General features: G+C 40.4%; 2 protein-coding genes across 9 annotated transcripts in view; one reads left to right on the forward strand and one right to left on the reverse strand.

Moving 5' to 3' along the window:
• The window catches only part of LOC131941250 (homeobox protein unc-42-like), a 31,627-nt gene extending 29,728 nt beyond the window's left edge, over positions 1-1,899 (forward strand). Inside the window, exon 6 of the mRNA XM_059300368.1 lies at positions 1,252-1,899. Coding sequence (XP_059156351.1) covers positions 1,252-1,362 — 111 coding nt within the window. The 3' untranslated portion in view covers positions 1,363-1,899. The remainder of the gene's footprint in view (positions 1-1,251) is intronic.
• A 2,901-nt stretch (positions 1,900-4,800) lies between these two features.
• LOC131941251 (multiple coagulation factor deficiency protein 2 homolog) lies at positions 4,801-24,433 on the reverse strand. 8 transcript variants are annotated; one of them, XM_059300372.1, is made up of 5 exons: positions 24,416-24,433; positions 24,046-24,153; positions 21,499-21,766; positions 19,853-20,013; positions 4,801-5,431 (listed from the first exon to the last, which is right to left on the reverse strand). In XM_059300372.1, exons 3-5 carry the CDS (start codon positions 21,744-21,746, stop codon positions 5,202-5,204), a joined length of 639 nt encoding a protein of 212 aa, XP_059156355.1. In that variant the 5' UTR covers positions 21,747-21,766; positions 24,046-24,153; positions 24,416-24,433; the 3' UTR covers positions 4,801-5,201. The 8 variants fall into 8 exon arrangements, with proteins under 8 accessions (XP_059156355.1, XP_059156354.1, XP_059156352.1 ...); XM_059300371.1 differs by lacking the exon at positions 24,416-24,433 and adding an exon at positions 24,378-24,399; XM_059300369.1 differs by lacking the exon at positions 24,416-24,433 and having other exon boundaries at positions 24,046-24,203.
• Positions 24,434-26,109: the final 1,676 nt, after the last annotated feature.

Raw genomic sequence — 26,109 nt, forward strand, 5'->3', positions numbered from 1 at the left:
GAAAATATATAGTTTTAACAGTGTCCGCCCCCCGAAAAAAGTTTACCCCCCCCCCGAAGAAATTCTACCGCCCCCCCCCCCCTCCCCCAGAACGAAGTGAAATTTATATAGAAAATATATAGTTTTAACAGTGTCCGCCCCCCGAAAAAAGTCTACCGCAGCCCCCGAAAATTTCAAGTGCCCCCCCCCCCCCCCCCCCCGGAGAAAAAAGTCTGGAAGAAGCACTGCACATTCATCATTGCCGGTTTTCCGACTCAGTATGGCGTAAACGTCAAGATTTGCTCATCTAAATTTTTGCACGATTACAATACTTGCTCCATACGTAGTTTAGGAGAAAGTTAAAGCATGAATAAATAGATCAGGTATCGTCTTGGTCTACATGAAGAACTGACTGGTGGCTACTCGCAGTGTTTCTTTCAGACTTTTTTCACCGGGGTGGGAGGGGGGGATACTTGAAATTTTATATATTTTCCATATAAATTCTATTACGTACGGGGGAGCGATCGCCTCCCCCCCCCCTCCCCGAATACCGAAGAGATGCCTGAAAGAAACTCTGGGTACATCTAATGGTCCTTAACAGGCTAGCCATGTAGCAGACTAGTTAGCGTGTTTGTAATGTGGTGTTTGTAATGTGGTGTTTGTAATGTGGTGTTTGTAATGTGGTGTTTGCAGCGTGTCGTATGGGTAACGTAAACGTGAACCACTTCACCGCACGAGATGGCTCAACCCGCCTGGATATAGAAACTAAGGTCAACTGACCAGACGAATCAAAAACAAGCCCCAACTAACAAAATCTAAACAACCACAAAATGTAAACAAAGGGGTCGTCCATAAATGACTGTTTTAATAAATTATAATAGTAAATGATTAAAATACACTATGTTGATAGAGTTCAGACAAGATTTTGGAAAAATATATCGTAATAAAGAAAAATTCAACTGCATTTTTTTGTGTTGCGTTATTTTGGGGGGGCGGGGTCTGGCTTTTTGTGACGATGTGTGACGGAGGGGAGGGGAGGGGGGAGGTAAAATTCGTCAAAAAAGCGTGACGTCATTTAAGGATGACCCCAAAGCAAGTCCGAAGTCCTTGCAAAACAAATTACCTCTCAGTTATTCAAAAGTCGTAATTTGATTGTTTCATTGTTGATGTAGATCATTCTAAAACTGGGATGGCGTTAATTCTAGTACACCAATCTCAGTTCATCAAAGTGTACTTTACCCTCGGTCATTAACATGTGCTTTATATTTGCAGGAGTCAGCCGAGGATGACTGGTACAACAAGAGTTTAACAGCTCTACGCATGAATAACTCGCATCCCGGGCCCTTATCCAATCAAATTCTACCGTATCAGACTCAAGTCTAATCAAGCCAATCACAAACGACGTTGCAAGCAGCTAAAACTTATTTCCTCTGTGCCACAAACTCTCCGCCAATGAAATCGATCGTCTCATGTCGGTTTCCATTACAGCCAGACGCACGAGCGAACAGAGCCGAAGCTTCGAGTGTCGGCTAACACATTCAAGGGAAAACTTGGACGTAAAATTTGTTTTTCCCTTCAAGGCGGGGCATAATTTGACATAAACCAAAACTATTTACACAACTTTTATCTGGATAGAGTACACGGTTTCACAACACAGCCGTGACCTTGTCCTCAGCTCCGACAGACGTGTCAACACGCGGCTACACGTCTCTTTTAAATCTAGGTCAAACAAACATCGTGTGTTGTGAGCGGATTGGTTCATCTTGTTTACACATTTTAATGACTCGGCACAATGCATCACACATAGCTGTCTAAACATTCGACTCGTGTTAATTGAGGGTGGTTTGTTTATTTATGGCTCGTTCTGATAATTAGTGGTTTTAATTATGTGCCGCCGAAGTCCGCAATAATATCTGTGGCTTGTACACACATGACCTCCGTGACTGACCAGTGGTCAATTTAATTATTAAATCACTTTTTTTTCTTGGTCAACATAATACAATGATGTGTTGTTGCATGACTGAGACTATTGGATGTATGACTGACACAATGTTGGGTGTATGACTGACAAAATGTTGGATGTATGACTGACAAAATGTTGGATGTATGACTGACACAATGTTGGGTGTATGACTGACACTATCGTGTGACTGACACAATGTTGGGTGTATGACTGACAAAATGTTGGATGTATGACTGACACAATGTTGGGTGTATGACTGACACAATGTTGGGTGTATGACTGACACAATGTTGGGTGTATGACTGAGACTATTGTATGACTGACACAATGTTGGGTGTATGATATCTTGTCTGGAAGAAGCGAAAATATTTTTTTTAAATAAATGTGTTGTTTAAATATGTATTCAATATTTATTAGTATGCTGATTCTGTGTACGTGTGTAAAATATCTGAGATACACGAGGTAAATGTTGTGTTGATGTTTGAGACGAAAAACTGATTGTTTTTTTTTATAATAAAATGTGTACATCTGAGTACCCAGGGTGGGGCTAATTAGGGCTGGGATATGGGGGGGGGGGGGGGGTGAGCCCTCTATGAACGGTGTTACCAGATGAGAGGGGGTTGCTACAATTTTTTGGATGTTGTAAATATTTTTATCGATAATGACGTCATTCACGTGTAGGATAGCAATAATAAGCTGTGTGTGTGTGTGCAAGCAGAGTATGTGTGTGTATATTTGTGTGTATGTGTGTGAAGCTGCTTTATTAAAGTGATTTATATTTCACTGATTGAGTTTATGCTGATTTTTATTTTTTTATTTTAAAATGAAGTCAGCTGAGGGGTCAGTCAAGTCCCAAAGTTAGCTGACTGAGGGGTCAGTCAAGTCCCAAAGTTAGCTGAGGGGTCAGTCAAGTCCCAAAGTTAGCTGACTGAGGGGTCAGTCAAGTCCCAAAGTTAGCTGACTGAGGGGTCAGTCAAGTCCCAGCCCTGTCGTAGTTGTGCGGTGACCAACTGCCGGCAATGGCCCCCAAAATCCCGCCACAGTTCACCATTCATGTACCCAGGGTCGTGTGTTATGATACGAGTGGTCGGGCTGGGTGTGATAGGATGGGGACGGGGGGCGAACTTATTTGATGAGCAACTAGAGGAGGAAGCTCTGTGGTGTGGGTATTTGAGGGGGCGGCAGACATTTTTTTTATTGGTGCGTCTTGGTGGGAAGGGATGACTGCTACCTCATGAGTGTGTATGTATGTGTGTGACAGTATGTCAGTGTGTTTGTGTGTGCTAAATCGCGTGTGTCTTTGAGAAGCTATTTAGTGCCAATCGTAGTGTTAATCGTTTAATTAATTATTCTCAATTTTATTCTTTTGATTCTAAATTGACATTTTGCAAAGAAATAAAATAAAAGAAGTTTCAAAAGGAATATTTTTATCCAATTATTTAACCATTATTGGCCATCAGACAGAAGAAACAATCTCCGCTCAAATTAAAGGGTTTGGCCAGGTTGGGACCTAGCGAGCTGTCTGAAAAGTTTGCTGAATGTTGACCAAACACTTCCGTCAACCCAGGAATTAGTGACCACAAATTCCGTCAACCCAGGAATTAGAGACCACAAATTCCGTCAACCCAGGAATTAGTGACCACAAATTCCGTCAACCCAGGAATAAGAGATTACAAATTCCGTCAACCCAGGAATTAGAAATTACAAATTCCGTCAACCCAGGAATTAGTGACCACAAATTCCGTCAAACCAGGAATTAGTGACCACAAATTCCGTCAACCCAGGAATAAGAGATTATAAATTCCGTCAACCCAGGAATTAGAAATTACAAATTCCGTCAACCCAGGAATTAGAAATTACAAATTCCGTCAACCCAGGAATTAGTGACCACAAATTCCGTCAACCCAGGAATTAGTGACCACAAATTCCGTCAACCCAGGAATAAGAGATTACAAATTCCGTCAACCCAGGAATTAGAAATTACAAATTCCGTCAACCCAGGAATTAGAAATTACAAATTCCGTCAACCCAGGAATTAGTGACCACAAATTCCGTCAACCCAGGAATTAGTGACCACAAATTCCGTCAACCCAGGAATAAGAGATTACAAATTCCGTCAACCCAGGAATTAGAAATTACAAATTCCGTCAACCCAGGAATTAGAAATTACAAATTCCGTCAACCCAGGAATTAGTGACCACAAATTCCGTCAACCCAGGAATTAGTGACCACAAATTCCGTCAACCCAGGAATTAGTGACCACAAATTCCGTCAACCCAGGAATAAGAGATTACAAATTCCGTCAACCCAGGAATTAGAAATTACAAATTCCGTCAACCCAGGAATTAGAAATTACAAATTCCGTCAACCCAGGAATTAGTGACCACAAATTCCTGGGTTGACCCAGGAATTAGAGACCAAAATTCCGCCAACCCAGGAATTAGAGACCACAAACACAAATATTGGATTTTATTTCATGAGCCAACAGAAGCAACGTCAACATCTATTTGTGTGGACTAAACTCACCATTAACACCACACTATGACACACTACACCATGTGACACACCACACCATGTGACACACTACACCATGTGACACACTACACCATGTGATATATAAATACTAGAGGTATAAACATCAACACAACAGGTATAAATAACAACACTACACACATCACACAGATACACACATCACACAGATACACACATCACACAGATACACACATCACACTGATACATCATACAGATACACACATCACACATATACATACATCACACAGATATACACATCACACAGATACACACATCATACAGATATAGATATCACACAGATTATCCCTTATGAAAACATGACTACATTGCCCGTAGGTGTAAAATATATTAAGATAAATACAATAGCATTTAGATCAAATGCACCTGATTCGTTGTCGTTATTTACTGTTTGTTAATCAGTACACAGTCGATAGGTTAAGCAGTAGATAGAGGATAGGTTAAGGTTATAATAAAAGGAAATGGTAAGGTTAGATTTTGTATTAAAGATTCTAACGGAAATAAGAACGTGTGGTTGGTTTACCCAGAGGATTAGAGATTTTAACAGAAATATTGTCTACCCACAAATACTTTCTACCCAGAAATATTGTCTACCCAGAAATACTGTCTACCCAGAAATATTGTCTACCCAGAAATATTGTCTTCCCAGAAATATCGCAGAGTTAAGTGTGAGATGGGTAACTGTGGTCAACTTTATCTGGCAACTCTACTAGGCGCCAGGTGGCCTTGGCCCGTCCTCCTCCCTATGGCCCGGTGGCCCGTCCTCCTCCATGAGACCCTCAACGTGTCGCATCCTGGCCATGGCCGTCATAAACTCGGGGTATTCCACATAGCCGTCCCCGTCCAGGTCTTCAGAGGTCAAGGTCGAATCTATGATGGCGGCGATCTCGTCGTCTGTGTAAGTCCCAGTGTCAAAGCTATCTTTAGCGCCTTCGTCTTCTGAGGGATATATATATATATATATATATATATATATATATATATATATATATATATATATATATATATATATATATATATGTTTATATTTATATGTATATATATATATATACATATATATATATACGTATATATATGCATATATATACATATATATATGCATATATATATATATATATATATATATATATATATATATATATATATATATATATATATATATATATATATATATATATATATATATATATATATATATATATATATACATATAAATATAAACATATATATATATATATATTTATATATATATATATATATATATATATATATATATATATATATATATATATATATAGACATATAAATAAATACACACGGATATATAGCCAGACACAATAACTCTCCCTTACCAAAGACCGATGCTGTTGTTCCCGGCACCCACAGATAGATATAGAAGTCAGGTCAAGTTTAATGGATGTTTACATGCATGGTATGCTGCAGCTGGGGGAGGGAGTAGAAACCTGGCAGCAGCCCACGGGTCTGGCACCAGAGAGAACCGTTTGTTTCTTGCTGTCTGCGGTAACATAATTTATAACCAGTGTTGTAGGCCCACGGTGCAGGCCACACCTGTGTAACAGGTAGGCCTATAAGTGAGACCAAATACAACTATCCTGGTCATCCCAATCAGCAGAGTTGTGTCAAGCTCAGCTGATATCAGTGACCAACCTACTCATCAGTTATCTGGCAACAGCTTCAACTACTAGAGCAGCTTTTTTAATTGTGTATGTTATATATATATATATATATGGGTGTGTGTGTAAGTAAATAGACTCAATTCTAAAAACAAATTTGAGCTTCGTGTACTACTAACACTGCCTTTGTGTGAAAATAACTCAAGGGAGGCAACTAGAAAAATATTGCTTTTACACTTTGAAAGATGGTTACTCCCCATAGCAGATTGGGATTAGTTCGTTTTTCTATATTAGAGAACTGATCAAGGTTGATAAATGGAGAACAGTATCGTTAAGGTTTCAGCACGTCCACCCCGACTAGAGAGATAAAATAAATACTTTGTACAAAATCCCTATAAAAAGTATTAAGTTGAGCCCCCCTCCCCCATTTTAAAAAAATCTGAAACTGGTCAAGTTAAAAGAAAATCTGACCCATACTATGACGGGAAGAAAAAACATGAGCAAAGTTCCATCACCAGTTTTAATGTGAATCAAATCCAGTGCAATAATATCTTTCAACATGAGAATACAAATTCAATACACAACATTTGCTGACGTAATACACTTGATTTTCTTAAAACAAGGTACACATGAATCAATGATGTCATAACACACAAATAGGAATGTTCGTACACAGAAACCACCCATCAACTCTTGTAAACAGAATATGGAAACTTTTTCCATTCAGTCAACCATTCAAATCATTGAAGGCAACTCAATATGTTGGGAACTTAATACATAGGGAACTCTATGTGGGGGAACATGAACTTTGGAACTAATTTATGTAGGGAACAGTAAATTTGGACAACAGTATATGTAGACATAAAAAAACTGAGAATATTTCTCTAAAGCTTTGTAACAAATCATTCTGGTTCAAAACATACATGTGTGTAATGTAAGTTGACTGGATGTGTGTAATGTAAGTTGACTGGATGTGTGTAATGTAAGCTGACTCGATGTGTGTAATGTAAGTTGACTGGATGTGTGTAATGTAAGTTGACTGGATGTGTGTAATGTAAGCTGACTCGATGTGTGTAATGTAAGTTGACTGGATGTGTGTAATGTAAGTTGACTGGATGTGTGTAATGTAAGCTGACTGGATGTGTGTAATGTAAGTTTACTGGATGTGTGTAATGTAAGTTTACTGGATGTGTGTAATGTAAGTTTACTGGATGTGTGTAATGTAAGTTGACTCGATGTGTGTAATGTAAGTTGACTCGATGTGTGTAATGTAAGTTTACTGGATGTGTGTAATGTAAGTTTACTGGATGTGTGTAATGTAAGTTTACTGGATGTGTGTAATGTAAGTTTACTGGATGTGTGTAATGTAAGTTTACTGGATGTGTGTAATGTAAGTTTACTGGATGTGTGTAATGTAAGCTGACTGGATATGTGTAATGTAAGCTGACTCGATGTGTGTAATGTAAGCTGACTGGATATGTGTAATGTAAGCTGACTCGATGTGTGTAATGTAAGTTGACTCGATGTGTGTAATGTACGTTTACTGGATGTGTGTAATGTAAGCTGACTCGATGTGTGTAATGTAAGTTGACTGGATGTGTGTAATGTAAGTTGACTGGATGTGTGTAATGTAAGCTGACTCGATGTGTGTAATGTAAGTTGACTGGATGTGTGTAATGTAAGTTGACTGGATGTGTGTAATGTAAGCTGACTCGATGTGTGTAATGTAAGTTGACTGGATGTGTGTAATGTAAGTTGACTGGATGTGTGTAATGTAAGCTGACTGGATGTGTGTAATGTAAGTTTACTGGATGTGTGTAATGTAAGTTTACTGGATGTGTGTAATGTAAGTTGACTCGATGTGTGTAATGTAAGTTGACTCGATGTGTGTAATGTAAGTTTACTGGATGTGTGTAATGTAAGTTGACTGGATGTGTGTAATGTAAGTTTACTGGATGTGTGTAATGTAAGTTTACTGGATGTGTGTAATGTAAGTTTACTGGATGTGTGTAATGTAAGTTTACTGGATGTGTGTAATGTAAGCTGACTGGATATGTGTAATGTAAGCTGACTCGATGTGTGTAATGTAAGCTGACTGGATATGTGTAATGTAAGCTGACTCGATGTGTGTAATGTAAGTTGACTCGATGTGTGTAATGTACGTTTACTGGATGTGTGTAATGTAAGCTGACTCGATGTGTGTAATGTAAGTTGACTCGATGTGTGTAATGTAAGTTGACTGGATGTGTGTAATGTAAGCTGACTCGATGTGTGTAATGTAAGTTGACTCGATGTGTGTAATGTAAGTTGACTGGATGTGTGTAATGTAAGTTGACTGGATGTGTGTAAGTTTGATAACTTACGCCCAGAATGAGATATCCAACAAAAAGATGATAAAAAAAAAAGCATGAGAAGAATAAAAAATGTCATGGATGTTTTGTAGCTGCTGGCTCAGTCAGCCTTGCATGCTGTGAGCATGGTAGACACCATATGGTGTCACGCTGGACATCGTCACATGATGGTGTCAGGATAGACACCTTTAAGTAATACACATGTAACTTCAGTTGAAGAAAGTGTTTGGTTGCCTGGTGTGTAGTTTGACTGGTGTAGTTGTGTGGTGTTTAGCTGAGTAGTGTGTAATTAAGTGGTGTGTAGTTTAGTGGTGTTTGGTTGAGTGGTGTTTCATTGACTGATGTGTAGTTAAGTGGTGTGTAGTTGAATGGTGTTTAGCTGAGTGGTGTGTAGTTGAGTGGTGTTTGGTTGAGTGGAGCCAGAGATCAACACAATTATTTTCTCCTACAGCCCACACAAGTCTTCAATGCTTGTTTCACAACTTTTTAAATGCAAATCTCAACAAGGTACTGGGAGGCAAGCAACAGCTTATAGAAGCTGATAAAAAAATTAAAGCTTAGATGTATTAAGTTTTGGTATTTAAACACTTTATCTGGCAACCCTCTGTGTCCCAGGTTTGATCTATCAAAGAATTCAATTATTGCTTTTTACAATTTTGTAGCTCTTTAAAAATACTTTTCAAAACATGTGAACCAAAAAGGATTTCTACAAGAATAACTTGTTTGGTAAATACATAAATAAGTTTTAAAATGCCAATTTGGCACATCTGTTTACATTAAAAAAAAAAAGAGATGAATATAAATTAAGTTGAGAAAAAATATACAGCCAGGGGAGTAAACTTGGATTGTGTTAATGTTCTGGGGGTGGCGGACTCTTGGAGCGCTCCTCCTTCTGTGTGGCCTGTCTGCGCTTGAACTCAAAGTACTCGATGTAGCCATCTTTGTTCTCGTCATTCTCCTGGATCACAGAGTCCACAATGTTGGAGATCTCTGAGTCTTCAAAGATTTTCTTGTTCTCATCACTGCCCTTGTCATTCTCTGCAACAGTGGGGGAGTGGGGCTGTTAGCAATGCAGGGAACAACTTGTGTACATGCTAAAGGTTTGGAGAACTTACACAGCTTGACATCACACTAGTTTACACTATGCAGGATGGGGGGGATTCTAACTAGGCTAAATATCTTGCCTTGACCCTATGGACATTCATTGACCCTATTAACGTAATCTGACCATGTGGATATTCCCTGACCCTATGGACATTCATTGACCCTGTTAACATAATCTGACCATGTGGATATTCCCTGACCCTATGGACATTCATTGACCCTATTAACATAATCTGACCATATGGATATTCCCTGACCCTATGGACATTCATTGACCCTGTTAACATAATCTGACCATGTGGATATTCCCTGACCCTATGGACATTCATTGACCCTATTAACATAATCTGACCATGTGGATATTCCCTGACCCTATGGACATTCATTGACCCTGTTAACATAATCTGACCATGTGGATATTCCCTGACCCTATGGACATTCATTGACTCTATTAACATAATCTGACCATATGGATATTCCCTGACCCTATGGGCATTCATTGACCCTGTTAACATAATCTGACCATATGGATATTCCCTGACCCTATGGGCATTCTTGACCCTGTTAACATAATCTGACCATGTGGATATTCCCTGACCCTATGGACATCCCCTGACCCTACAGACATACATGACCCTACCGGTACAGCCAGTGTTAACAAAGTGCTGCTGTTAGTTTATCATGCTCAGATGCTAAAAGCTCCTGTGTAAAACATGCAGGATAATGGGGGGGGGGGGGCATTCAAAGGGTTAGGAGTTAAATGTACTACATGCAGGGAGGGTGTCAAGAGGGGTGCGCTACATGCAGAGAGTTGTTTAAAGGTGATCAGAATAGAATAACTACAACAAACAAACAAACAAGACCCACCTTGTGCACTTGTGATAAAGTCCTAACAGCTAATCAAGTCCTCTCACCTGAAAGTCCTGATGGCTAAACATGTCCTATCAAAGTCCTGATGTCCTATCACCAAACACTGTGTCTCACCATCTCACCAGCATTGTTTACTTCTATGGACTACACTTTTCCTGGCATGCCAATAAGCCAAAACAATAAGCCACACTCTCATGCCTATATGGCACACAATACCATATGCCCCACGTCAGTAGCTTGTCCAGTAGTCCCAAACAAAGATGACAGTTTCTGATTGCTCTGTACTTCTGCCAGTGCTGCAGTGTCAACACAACACCAATCAAACCGACATAGTCTACAATCATACGATCATGATGACGTAACCTTGATACCAGTGGTAGAGTTGTTGGAACTTAAGGGAATTCATACAGACCAGTCACCTCACTGACAACTGACGCTGTCATGTGACAACTGTCATGTGACAAACTTGGTCACCTCAGTGGTTGCCCAGTCATTTGCAACTGACTCTGTCATGTGACAACTGTCATGTGACAAACTTGGTCACATCAGTGGTTGCCCAGTCATTTGCAACTGACTCATGTGACAACTAGACTATGACACCCCAGGGAAATATCAAGTTATGTCAAAATATTTTGTTTTTTATTATATTTTCAATGAATATTAATTCACATCACAACTGATAAGGAGTAGCCATACCACATTCCAGAATTGAGCACAATCTATTGAAACTCTTATAGCTTTTTAACAAATTTTTAACTAATGTCTATCTAACTAATAGAATTTGGATTTGACCATCCAGTCGGTAGTAACCAGTTGATCTGGCTCATTTCATTGTAGCCAATCAAACTCTACCCCACCCCTGGCTGTCAACCAATCAAACTCCACCCCCGCCTGTCAACCAACCAATCAAACTCCACCCCTGCCTGTAAGCCAATTACATAAAATTGATGTGAAGACAGGAAAAAAATATGTCAACAAATTGAACAGTGTACATTTCTTTCAATAAATTGATAGCACAAATGTCTAGTCTAACAAAACTTAGGATCTGACCTGACTGAATATTTTAACATAGCTAAAGCTTGATGGACACTTCAATATTTTGGTTAAAGCTTTAATGATAGTTAATGGATATCTATTAAGGTTAATGAACATTTTATTAAGGTTAATGGACATCTATTAAGGTTAATGGGCATCTATTGAGATGGACACTTCAATATGTTGGTTAAAGCTTTAATGATGGTTAATGAACATTTTATTAAGGACAATGTAACATTTGAGTAGAGCTAATAAACAGTATCAACATTAAAGCATGGATGTAAAAAAACAATTCAGTGTTAATAATAAGGTAATTTATAAGATGCTGCTCCAAGAATGCCAATAGCACCATCAAACTAAACCTTCAACTAATCTGTGTTGTTTGAAACAAACTTTTGATTTTCTTATAGAACAAAATGTGCCACAATAAGGCTGGACCAGCAAGTGCTGGGTGACCCCTGGGGTCAATACACAAACAACCCTCCACCACGCTGGAACAAAATGTGCCACAATAAGGTTGGACCAGCAAGTGCTGGGTGACCCCAGGGGTCAATACACAAACAACCCTCCACCACGCTGGAACAAAATGTGCCACAATAAGGTTGGAGCAGCAAGACAAGTGCTGGGTGACCCCTGCGGTCAATACACAAACAACCCTCCACCACGCTGGAACAAAATGTGCCACAATAAGGTTGGACCAGCAAGTGCTGGGTGACCCCTGGGGTCAATACACAAACAACCCTCCACCACGCTGGAACAAAATGTGCCACAATAAGGTTGGACCAGCAAGTGCTGGGTGACCCCAGGGGTCAATACACAAACAACCCTCCACCACGCTGGAACAAAATGTGCCACAATAAGGTTGGACCAGCAAGTGCTGGGTGACCCCAGGGGTCAATACACAAACAACCCTCCACCACGCTGGAACAAAATGTGCCACAATAAGGCTGGACCAGCAAGTGCTGGGTGACCCCAGGGGTCAATACACAAACAACCCTCCACCACGCTGGAACAAAATGTGCCACAATAAGGTTGGACCAGCAAGTGCTGGGTGACCCCAGGGGTCAATACACAAACAACCCTCCACCACGCTGGAACAAAATGTGCCACAATAAGGTTGGACCAGCAAGTGCTGGGTGACCCCAGGGGTCAATACACAAACAACCCTCCACCACGCTGGAACAAAATGTGCCACAATAAGGCTGGACCAGCAAGTGCTGGGTGACCCCAGGGGTCAATACACAAACAACCCTCCACCACGCTGGAACAAAATGTGCCACAATAAGGCTGGACCAGCAAGTGCTGGGTGACCCCAGGGGTCAATACACAAACAACCCTCCACCACGCTGGAACAAAATGTGCCACAATAAGGTTGGACCAGCAAGTGCTGGGTGACCCCAGGGGTCAATACACAAACAACCCTCCACCACGCTGGAACAAAATGTGCCACAATAAGGTTGGACCAGCAAGTGCTGGGTGACCCCAGGGGTCAATACACAAACAACCCTCCACCACGCTGGAACAAAAGGTGCAAACAAGGAAGAACTGGGGGACATTCAAAAACAAAATTACACTGACAGACACACAAATGTCAGGGTTTTTTGTTGACTGGTGATAGGCCTGACTGGTCAGCTCTAGAAGAAAGATGTCAAGATGTCAACACAACCAGAGGTCCTGAGTCAAGAAGGTTGTGGCCTCATGTGGTCATTTCAAACATGCACGCATCATTTCTACAGCAAACTCAACTCACAGCAATGATCTATCATGTCTTCATGTATCACTACCATATTCAATCATCTAAAAAAAGTCTTTCTTTCATCCTTCTATTTCTCTCATGAATTGTCTGGCTGTGGACATGACTGAAAGGATTCTATGGCATCTACACACACAGGACTAGCATCTGACAACCTGAGGCTATACAGGACATCTGCCTGGCTGTGGACATGACTGAAAGGATTCTATGGCATCTACACACACAGGACTAGCATCTGACAACCTGAGGCTATACAGGACATCTGTCTGGCTGTGGACATGACCTAAAGGATTCTATGGCATCTACACACACAGGACTAGCATCTGACAACCTGAGGCTATACAGGACATCTGCCTGGCTGTGGACATGACTGAAAGGATTCTATGGCATCTACACACACAGGACTAGCATCTGACAACCTGAGGCTATACAGGACATCTGCCTGGCTGTGGACATGACTGAAAGGATTCTATGGCATCTACACACACAGGACTAGCATCTGACAACCTGAGGCTATACAGGACATCTGTCTGGAACAGGACAAACTAATAGAAACTGACCAGTGGTCAAATAGTTTGACTTAACTCTTACAGAAACTGACCAGTGGTCAAGTAGTTTGACTTAACTCTTATAGAAACTGATCAGTGGTCAAGTAGTTTGACTTAACTCTTACAGAAACTGACCAGTGGTCAAGTAGTTTGACTTAACTCTTATAGAAACTGATCAGTGGTCAAGTAGTTTGACTTAACTCTTACAGAAAACTGACCAGTGGTCAAGTAATTCAAGTTAACTCACACAGAAAACTGACCAGTGGTCAAAAGCAGGCAAATAAAAATTTGAAAAAGCCCCTATAAATCAAGCCAAACTCAAATAAAAGCAAATGTCCACGCAACTGAAGCCAAACAAAAGTGACTGCTGAGCACCACAAATAAGTCTTTAACTTTCCTTATTTTTCTGAAGCCGGTTCACTTTCTTAAACTCAAAGTACTCAATATATCCATCAAGGTTAGCATCAAAGGTCTTAAGAATTGAGTCTATAGAGGTGGACAAAGCATCATCTGGCATGGAAGCATCCTCCTCACTAGTGCTGTTGTTCTGCTCTGAAAACATTGAAAACTTTCAGCTGTCTGCTGGGGCTCATCATGTGGGGCTCATCATGTGGGGCTCATCATGTGGGGCTCATCATGTGGGGCTCATCATGTGCTGCCACAGCCTGACGTGTGCTGGTCATCACATACACCAAACACTGATTTACCAAACACCCTGCCACCCTTACACCAAACACCCTGCCACCCTTACACCAAACACCCTGCCACCCTTACACCAAACACCCTGCCACCCTTACACCAAACACCCTGCCACCCTTACACCAAACACCCTGCCACCCTTACACCAAACACCCTGCCACCCTTACACCAAACACCCTGCCACCCATCCACCAAATACACTGTCACCCATTCTACAAACACCAATCAAGCTGCCACCCATCCACCAAACACCCTGCCACCCTTACACCAAACACACTGTCACCCATTCTACAAACACAAATCAAGCTGCCACCCATCCACCAAACACCCTGCCACCCTTACACCAATCAAGCTGCCACCCATCCACCAAATGCCCTGCCACCCATCCACCAAATGCCCTGCCACCCATCCTACAAACACCCTGCCACCCATCCTACAAACACCAATCAAGCTGCCACCCATCCACCAAATACCCTGCCACCCATCCACCAAATACCCTGCCACCCATCCTACAAACACCCTGCCACCCATCCACCCATCCTACAACACCCTGCCACCTATCCACCCATCCACCAATCAAGCTGCCACCAATCCACCAATCAAGCTGCCACCCATCCACCATTAATTATTCCTTCTGACTGGAGCGTTGAGAGCTGAGTTTCATCTCAAAATATTCAATCAATCCGTTCTGATCCAGGTCAAAGGCAGCAAGGACTGGGTCAATCATTAGGACAAGATCTTCGTCAGAACGGACAGCCATGTCGGAACCCTCACCAGCCTTGCCGCTAGCATCTACAGTCATGTGATCAAAAGAGTTGCTGCCATCAACTTACAGACCAGACAATGCAAGGGAGACAACAGACTAAAAATCAGAGTTATCACCAAGTTATCTTCTCTTTCAAGCACCAACTACAAGCAGAGAGAATGTATCAGCCGCGTAGAAGCTTCTAGAATCTATGGCATGTATATGGGTGTATTGTTATTTGGGTGTTAGGGGTTTGGTTATATGGTGTTGAGGGTTCGGTTATATGGGTGTTAAGGGTTTTGTTAAATGGGTGTTGGCGGTTTGGTTATATGGGTGTTGGGGGTTTGGTTATATGGGTGTTGGGGGTTTGGTTATATGGGTGTTGGGGGTTTGGTTATATGGGTGTTGGGGGTTTGGTTATATGGGTGTTGGGGGTTTGGTTATATGGGTGTTGGGGGTTTGGTTATATGGGTGTTGGGGGTTTGGTTATATGGGTGTTGGGGGTTTGGTTATATGGGTGTTGGGGGTTGGTTATATGGGTGTTGGGGGTTTGGTTATATGGGTGTTGGGGGTTTGGTTATATGGGTGTTGGGGGTTTGGTTATATGGGTGTTGGGGGTTTTGTTATATGGGTGCTGGGGGTTTGGTTATATGGGTGTTGGGGGTTTTGTTATATGGGTGTTGGGGGTTTGGTTATATGGGTGTTGGGGGTTGGTTATATGGGTGTTGGGGGTTTGGTTATATGGGTGTTGGGGGTTTGGTTATATGGGTGTTGGGGGTTTGGTTATATGGGTGTTGGGGGTTTGGTTATATGGGTGTTGGGGGTTTGGTTATATGGGTGTTGGGGGTTTGGTTATATGGGTGTTGGGGGTTTGGTTATATGGGTGTTGGGGGTTTGGTTATATGGGTGTTGGGGGTTTGGTTATATGGGTGTTGGGGGTTTGGTTTTATGGGTGTTGGGGGTTTTGTTACATGGGTGTTGGGGGTTTGGTTATATGGGTGTTGGGGGTTTGGTTATATGGTGATGGGGGTTTGGTTATATGGGTGTTGGGGTTTGGTTATATGGGTGTTGGGGGTTTGGTTATATGGGTGTTGGGGGTTTGGTTATATGGGTGTTGGGGGTTTGGTTATATGGGTGTTGGGGGTTTGGTTATATGGGTGTTGGGGGTTTGGTTATATGGGTGTTGGGGGTTGGTTATATGGGTGTTGGGGGTTTGGTTATATGGGTGTTGGGGGTTTGGTTATATGGGTGTTGGGGGTTTGGTTATATGGGTGTTGGGGGTTTGGTTATATGGGTGTTGGGGGTTTGGTTATATGGGTGTTGGGGGTTGGTTATATGGGTGTTGGGGGTTTGGTTATATGGGTGTTGGGGGTTTGGTTATATGGGTGTTGGGGGTTTGGTTATATGGGTGTTGGGGGTTTGGTTATATGGGTGTTGGGGGTTTGGTTATATGGGTGTTGGGGGTTTGGTTATATGGGTGTTGGGGGTTTGGTTATATGGGTGTTGGGGGTTTGGTTTTATGGGTGTTGGGGGTTTTGTTACATGGGTGTTGGGGGTTTGGTTATATGGGTGTTGGGGGTTTGGTTATATGGTGATGGGGGTTTGGTTATATGGGTGTTGGGGTTTGGTTATATGGGTGTTGGGGGTTTGGTTATATGGGTGTTGGGGGTTTGGTTATATGGGTGTTGGGGGTTTGGTTATATGGGTGTTGGGGGTTTGGTTATATGGGTGTTGGGGGTTTGGTTATATGGGTGTTGGGGTTTGGTTTTATGGGTGTAGAAGTACTGAAGACTACAGCTGTTGAAGCTACCTATACACAGCCAAAACATCAGACCAACTACTGTCAGAGTCGAGAACCTAGGGAACAGTTTCCCAGTAAACAAAACACACCAAGCAGCATTGGGTGTAGTGACACTTAGATTGGATCAAGTTGAGACACAACAGTTAGAGCACAGGTAAAATAATCAAACAATCCTGCAAGTATTAACTCTTAGATATGGGGAGATTTGGGATGGGGGGGGGATATTGGAGATGGAGTGGGATAGAAAGTGGGGGTGTGGTGGGGAAGATAGTGGGAAAGGGGAAAGATATTGGGGGTTGGGGAGATAGGAAAGCAAAAAAGAAATTAGTTATGTTAACCACACCTACATTAGGAAAGGGGGCGACTTTAAAAAACATCCGTACTACTTTTAAAAACATGTTAGGATTTATTTTTGGCTTTTTCCTTCTGGACTACTGCCTTGAACTCAAAATACTCAATCATGCCATTGTCATCTGTGTCATACATGCTCAGCACTATATCTATGGTTTGGGTCAGCACCTCGTCAGACTTGATGCGCACGTCCTTGCCCTCAGAATCTAGATAGTCTGCATCTGTGCGGTTGGACTCTACAAGGAACAAGTGGATGGTCAAGATCAATGTCCAGCTCTTGACACTGGCCCATCACCAGAGGGTGGGGTGGGGTGAAGAAGGGAGGGAGGAGTTTTGGACATTAGCAGGGGAACTGCAGGCTCAGCAGGGAGATAACCATTACAATATGGACATTGTCACATGATCTGCCTTTGTTTACCACAAGAAAAAATGTAGCTATTTACATAAAAATTGTGTGTAAAGTGTAGGTCCTGTAGCTATTTACACAGAAAAACTGTGTGTAAAGTGTAGGTCCTGTAGCTATTTACACAGAAAAACTGTGTGTAAAGTGTAGGTCCTGTAGCTATTTACACAGAGAAATTGTGGGTAAAGAGTAAGTCCTGTAGCTATTTACACAGAAATTGTGAGGAAGATACCAGAAACACAGACCAAGCGTCTATCTATACAACTTGTACATCTGTCTAGACAACTAAATGGTCTTGACAGATCTTAGACAACTATATACACTGATCCAAAGCTGACCAGATATATTGCACACAAGAAACTACCCAGCTGCATGGGTCACCCCACACACGGGTCACCCCACACATGGGTCACCCCACACTAACGTGGGCTCTTTGTATCTCTCATCCCAAAATTTTTATTCCTCCTGAACTCCACATAATCCACGTATCCGTCAGTGCTAGTGTCTAACTGATTGAGGGCGCCATCCACAGAGACAGACAACTGCCTATCCGACACTATCCTGCGCTCATCCTTCTCCAATCTTTGGTCCTCTGTTGGCAGAAATGACAAGGTTACATCCCTTACACAACCCCTTGTCCTGCCACTAGATGACAAGGTTACATCCCTTACACAACCCCCTTGTCCTGCCACTAGATGACAAGGTTACATCCCTTACACAACCCCCTTGTCCTGCCACTTAGCTTGTTCAGTTAAAAAAATTTGAAAGCTTTAGGTATATGGGTGATAACTGCAAGCCATGCTAATCATGCCAGATATTTTGGGTGGAAAATAAAAGTTACATTTATAAGCCATGCAAGATTTTTGTCAAATTAATTTGGGCACATCAAATATTTTAAAACATTACACTTTTAAGAAAAAAAATGATAAAATAACTGCTACTTAATACAACAAGTAGAATAAAAAAACTTCTTTGACAAAATAATAAATACGGCTGATCATGTTAGCATACTTTACAGGGTGAAGAAAAAAAAGTACCACAACCAGTTGAGCTAGCTGATACCAACGATTTATGTGTGGTGTAGTGAGGGTGTGGGGTGGCATTGGTCAACATTTCTACTGAGGTTCTCACATGTGTTGCTACGTCTGATATTGGAGGGGGGGGGGGGGGGGGACACACACACAACAGTTAAAACTGGGGCAGTCAGACAGTAGTTTAAACATGTTTCTAAATAAATTTATTAATTATTTATTTTATTTTGTCCAGGGGCGGGAAGGAAGGAAAAGATGCAGTGTAAGGGGGGAGGGAGAGAGAGAGAAGACACACCTCACTACACCATCAAGCAAATATTGGTTGAAAGAGAAGAAATTCAATAGAGATACCAACAACCTAATAAAGTTTTACAATTAATTAATTATAAAAAATCTATGTAAAACAATTGATCATTGATAATGAATTAATCTTTAACAAAAATTTATAGCACTGAATAATAATGAACTAATTAACAAAGAGAGTATTACAATAGTGGTTAACAATGTCTAGCCAACATACTAGTTACTAAAAATAAATCAAACAACAGCAACAGTTTGTCTAATTAAGCCAGCTTACAATGTATATGTAGGATTATAGCCAGCTTACAATGTATATGTAGGATTGTAGCCAGCTTACTCTTACAATGTATAGCAGGCTGGTTGAATCAGTATACACACGCTGCAGTGCTCAGGTTAGATAACTCATACTTTGAGAGACTCTTAATACATCAAGTATTACCTCCCCTAGTATATTTTTTTAAATCTACAAAAAATTGTTAATTGTTCATGATTTTTTATATTATTTTCCAACTTACCCAATTTTTTATTTTTTTGCCAAGCACCAAGAATGGAGAGAAAACAAAGACTTACCTTAGGGAAGAAATAAATCAGTAAAATGCCCCAAAGGTAAACAAAAGGATGACAGTGCCAACAGCCAGCTGACAGTGCCAACAGCCAGCTGACAGTGCCAGCTGACAATGCCATGAACCATGCCAGTACACCAAGAGTAGAGCAAGAAGACAATATTGGACTCACCATCGTGAAAATGTGTCAAAGCCTTGCCAATCTCCACCCCATCCAGTTTGTTGTTGTTGTCGTAGTCGTGCAGCTTGAAGTAGTGGAACTCCAGCTCCTCTTCTGTCATCTGGTCCTTGGACTTGGTGGCCACAACCTTCTCTAGGTGCTCCAGGATGTGGCTGAAACATACACACATAGGATGTGGCTCAGACATACACACATAGGATGTGGCTCAGACATACACATGTGGTTAGTATGGGGCTCAGACATACACACGGGGTTAGTATGGGGCTCAGACATACACACATAGGATGTGGCTGAAACATACACATGGGTTAGTATGGGGCTCAGACATACACACATAGGATGTGGCTGAAACATACACACGGGGTTAGTATGGGGCTCAGACATACACACATAGGATGTGGCTGAAACATACACACATAGTATGGGGCTCAGACATACACACATAGGATGTGGCTGAAACATACACACATAGGATGTGGCTGAAACATACACACATAGGATGTGGCTGAAACATACACACGGGGTTAGTATGGGGCTCAGACATACACACATAGGATGTGGCTGAAACATACACACATAGTATGGGGCTCAGACATACACACATAGGATGTGGCTGAAACATACACACAGGGTTAAGGTGGGGCTGAAACATACACACGGGGTTAGTATGGGGCTCAGACATACACGGGGTTAGTATGGGGCTCAGACATACACACATAGTATGGGGCTCAGACATACACTAGGGTTAGTATGTGGCTCAGACATACACTAGGGTTAGTATGTGGCTCAAACATACACTAGGGTTAGTATGTGGCTCAAACATACACTAGGGTTAGTATGTGGCTCAAACATACACACATAGTATGGGGCTCAAACATACACACATAGTATGGGGCTCAAACATACACACATAGTATGGGGCTCAGACATACACACATAGGATGTGGTTGAAACATACACACATAGGATGTGGCTGAAACATACACACATAGGATGTGGCTGAAACATACACACATAGGATGTGGCTCAGACATACACACAGGGTTAGTATGTGGCTCAAACATACACATAGGGTTAGAAAATATTTTTTAAAATCTATATGTATTGCTTCCTCTTGCCCATCATCTAGATCTAATTCTAGATCTTAGTATATCTTGCCGATCGACATAACAAAAAATTTTGGTTGGTTTTTCACGATTCAGGAAATTTCAAGATCTTAAAAAATTTCATGAGAATTCCAGGACCTCCTGTAATTTTAGGAGGTCACATGAGCCCTGTAATATACACAGGCAGTTTAGACTCATAACATACACACAGATGGTTAAGCTGGTGGCTCAAACATACACAGATGTTTTTATAGGTAACTGTGGTGGGGTGAAATTGTTGGCTTTTTGAACCTAGCAGTCTAAGGGGTAGTAGAGTTATCTATGTCTGTGACTTTGGCATGTGAAGGGAAGGTCTCAGCTCTATGCCTAAATGCTTCTAGTTTTCCTAACTTGAGTCAGATACCCATTAGTGCTGGGTGGACTCATGGACGTCCTAGGGACCTCAAGACTTGTGGATAAGAAGTCGTATGCCCTAGCATCTGCCCAGCCTGCCCCAGGGTGGGGTGGCTAAACAAAACTTGATGTACTCACTCAGCATTGTGGACCTCTGATGCAAACTGTAAAGGTTTCCCATGGTGGCCGTGTTCTTCATGGGCCTGGGGTTGTTGTTGGTGCTGCTGCTGTTGCTGGTGGTGCTGCTGCTGCTGTTGGTGATGCTGTGGGGGCTGGTTGTGCTGCTGTGGGGGCTGGTTGTGTTGTTTTGGTGGGACACCAGGAGGTTGCTGTGTGGTCAGCTGGACCAGGGCCAACAAGAGGACTGCGACAGCAGGATGTATCATCGTGACCACGTGATAGAGAGCTGGGAGGAGAAAAAAACATCTTATTGTCTGACTTGAATCTTTGTATCTATTCTAATGAAAGGACAAGATATAAACAACATCTTATTGTCTGACTTGAATCTTTGTATCTATTCTAATGAAAGGACAAGATATAAACAACATCTTATTGTCTGACTTGAATCTTTGTATCTATTCTAATGAAAGGACAAGATATAAACAACATCTTATTGTCTGACTTGAATCTTCCCATCTATTCTAATGAAAGGACAATGAATGGACGCATGTCCATTTCTAAATATATCCAGGTCAAATTCTTTTGTTTTCTCCTTGTGGAAGACAAGTTTTTAAATTTATAAGTTGAGGTATGACGTCAGCCGGTGATCCCAGTTCACCCCGGATGAAAACACTAGGTCCAGGATGAGACGAATAAAACCAATCAAAGCTGTTTATAATTAGGTTAACAATAAATAGCTTCTACATATGTGCGGGACAATGTAAATACTATAGCTAAGGCTACTAAAGCAACCTGAGAGGTCAAATGGGGGTGACCGCAGACTGGCTGACGATTTGGGTCGTTTTCCTTGCTGTGTTGTGTAACCAATGACTTGAGCTAGACTAGCCTAGATCTAGATGCTCTATATTTCAAGCTAAGTCTAGAATCTGTACAGTTTATACATTTTTCTGTTGTTTTAAATTATTTTGATCATCTACTACTTCTAGAACTAGTTTGTGTCTCCACATACAAGCATGTCTAAGCAAATGTTAGGTTTTGTCTTGTTAGTAATTGTTACATCCCTTTGTTATGGTTATTAAAGTTGCGTCCCTTGAGTTATCATTGGGTCATCTGTGATGTGTAGTTAATAAATTTAATTTGAGTGTTTTTTATTTGGTTTTGCAATCTATTAATTAATAATACAATCAACAACACGTTTAAAGGTGTAAATTATTTATTTTAGCTATTAAAATTAAATTAAGACGTATAAAATACGATCGTTACGCAAGCAGGAACTGGTTTCCGCGGGCAAGGAAAAAAGGGGGAAAAAATATCGCAAAAAGGCTTGTCACTAAAACAATACATGAATATCTCAAATACTGTATGTAGGAATACAATATGACTCATACATATTAGAGTAGAATGGCAGCGGAATAATACGATACTTTCAGTTTGTTTCTGTGTGAAACGGTTACAAAATAGCGCCTGATGAAAATCTGAGGTTTGGAATTTTTTTGCTAGATCTACTCTAGATCTAGATCTAGATGTGACTGCGATAGGGGAGAATGTTTACACCGGTGTCTGATAATGGAATCTTCTTTTAAAAAGGGGTGTTAGGCTACTGGTAGTTAACTAAATACACACATGGCTGGCTATTGTCAATGCTAACCCTGTCCCTAACCCTAACCCCAACCCTGGTCCAACCATACGCCTAACCCTAATTTCTATTCATAAAATTAGTCGAGATTACAATACTACTAACAACCCAACACCCCTTTTTTAAAGAAGATTCCATTATCGGACACTGGTATCTATACTATAAGTCTATAAGTATATATTAGTATAATTGGTAATCTATCGTTTTGGGTACGTAAAATCGCCCGCGGCTATTAATGTACGAAAACGTTACCTCATTGTCAAGGCTGTAATAGAAGTATATTGTGATATGTTTGTGTTAAATATTATAGATAAATGAATAATAAACCTAAATCAATGGCTAAATATATCAATATAGGTCCGACATTAACTTTAAACAGCAGTGTCTGCAAGCAAGATTTGCTATAATTCTATAAAACAGCAGCCATTTGTAAAATAGAGTGACTTCCGCCTGAATCTTGCGCTATAAGTCTATAAAAATAAAACTTTAACAAGATGGCTGCTATAGTAAATGAGCATGGTTGCATCTGTTGGAAACATCGCTGGTGTTCATTTATTACTGAAAAGTTTTAATTCAATTGTTTAGAAACAGGTACATAAATGAAACAAGGAAACATTTTTGTATTTTTTAAAACATAAATCCTCCTCAAAATGTGAAATAATTATTAAAATGTAAGGAGTCACCTGTTTTTCACATTACTAGTCGCGGGCGATTTTACGTACCTAAAACGATAGATTACCGTATAATTTAGATCTAGATCTAGATCTATATACTATAATACTATATTTATAAAATAATCATCCGAGATTTTTTTTTAATTCAGTAGTTTAGATTTTTATTAGGCCTATGCCTAAATTTAATAATTAATATAGACTAGATCTAGGCCTAAACTTTAAGATTATGTTTCTACCAAACAATTTACAAAATACCTTTCAATATGTTAGAATTTGCGCCTGTCTCTCTGCTTGTCACTTTGCCGTATGGTGGGAATCTGCCGATTGGTTTCTGCCGCTAATGTCAACATATGATGAGGTGTCCTAAGTGTAAGTGAAATCAATAGAGCAATAAAATATGAGCAACTGTTATACTTGGTGGCATAAACCGCATCGACAGGAAATCTGGTAGGCTAGGCTAAAGACTACTAAAGAGCTCAAAATAATGAAGGAATTATATTATACAAATGTTTCTATTTGAAACAAAAAGTAAACTTAATTCTTGATTAATGTTATTGTTGAATAAACTCTATCAATTACTAAAATACCAAGCAAGATAATTATTGATGTGATTATGCGTGTTTACTATGGTTTTCTTTTGGCTTTTGTCGAAAATACTATAGATATTTAAATATTTAGATATCTTTATCTAGAGTCTAGATCTAGAGCTAGTAGATTTTCATTTTTTAAATCTTTTAAATTGAGTTAGATCTAGATCTATCTAGATCTAGATTGTATGGATCGTGCAAATTTTTATTTACTTATTAATATATAAGTAAAGGCTATGTAGAATATATATAGGCTAAATTTATTCTAGCCTATAATACAAATCTAAATCTATAATGGGCCACGTTCGCACATCTCTCTCTCTCTCTCTCTCTCTGTCCGCAAAAATTTTTCGCCGGACATCACGTCAGAAACGGCAGCGATATATGGAGAACTTTATACGGACTTTTGTTGAAAATAATATGTTAGATGTTTTAAATGTATAACCACAATTTTATTTAAAGAAGAAAAATATAAAATAAAAGCGTATTCGAATGTAGAGAAACAGTATTATTTATGCAACCGGAAAAGCATTAATAGATGTGTAAAAGAACGCATAAAACTGTGACGACACTATTGCTTACTAATGACGTCATCTGCCGTGTTTAGAATAAAAAAGAAATGAACTATTTCATTCAAATTTGATTTAGATCTACGTACACAATGAAATTTATACAATACAATTTTTCCGGCCTAAACTCATAACATTTATTTATACAAAATCTTTGTTTGGAACTGGCTAATTTGGGATAAAAAAATTAATTTGAAAGAATAGGCATATTCGCGTAAGTTAAGATTTTAAAATACGTCTTTCATTCTCTGTATTTTATAAGGTGCCTAAATAGCGGAGATGTTAGTGTACTATAAACCATGCAGGTGGTGCGAGTTCGAGACCCACCAAGTCAACTTGGTTAATGTATTTTTTTTTTATTTTGCTCGGACTAAACTTAAAAAAAAAAATTCAATTAGGATTCTAGATCTAGATCTAGATTGTCGGGTGTCCGATAAGGCACTTCCCGGCGCCGCAGGCGCTTCAAATTTGTCAGGATCTTGCCTTGGGGCGACAGAACACGGGGGCCGGTTGGCCGAAAAGTCTACGATGAGGGGGTCAAAACTGACCTCGACTGACCGGTACCTTATATGAGCTATAAATCGAAAAAAAATGTCCACGGAGGAACCTCTTCATAACTCTTGAGGTCGTAGACCGACCCTCGGGCGAATTAATTAAGCATTCAAATTCTCAATGTTTTCGAAAGCCTAAGCGAAGCTGGGCAGCATGCCTAGTATATAAATGAAATACGTAGAGGTGGTTAGATTGTTTATCATTTTATTATATTGTGCAGTAGCTTCATATGTTATGGTTGCGGCATCTAACGTTGTATGTTATATATTTTCTTGTTTTCTAATATTGGCTTTTTTTTTAATTTTAACCTAGAATCGTTTGATTTATAAATTACAAACTGGTTTAGGCTATAATCCTTTCCTTAAAATGTTTAAATCTGTATATGATTTATTCGTTGTTTATTTTTCAATGAACGATTTTTTTTCTCTCTAAAAATTATATTGCAAAGTTATAATGTATTTTAAAAATGGTTAACTTTTGGGTCTTCCGTATAGGACCTTACGCTTTTTACCAAAACCCATCCTCAAACATCGTCACGTAAAAAGCTAGACCTCCCCGGCCCTTTCCCTATAATGACGTCACATCTCAAGCTTACTACCCCCCCCCCCCCC

Source organism: Physella acuta, unplaced genomic scaffold, assembly GCF_028476545.2.
Source record: "Physella acuta isolate Inbredline_101_S28 unplaced genomic scaffold, ASM2847654v3 ptg000353l, whole genome shotgun sequence".
NCBI classification, from domain to species: Eukaryota; Metazoa; Mollusca; class Gastropoda; family Physidae; genus Physella; species Physella acuta.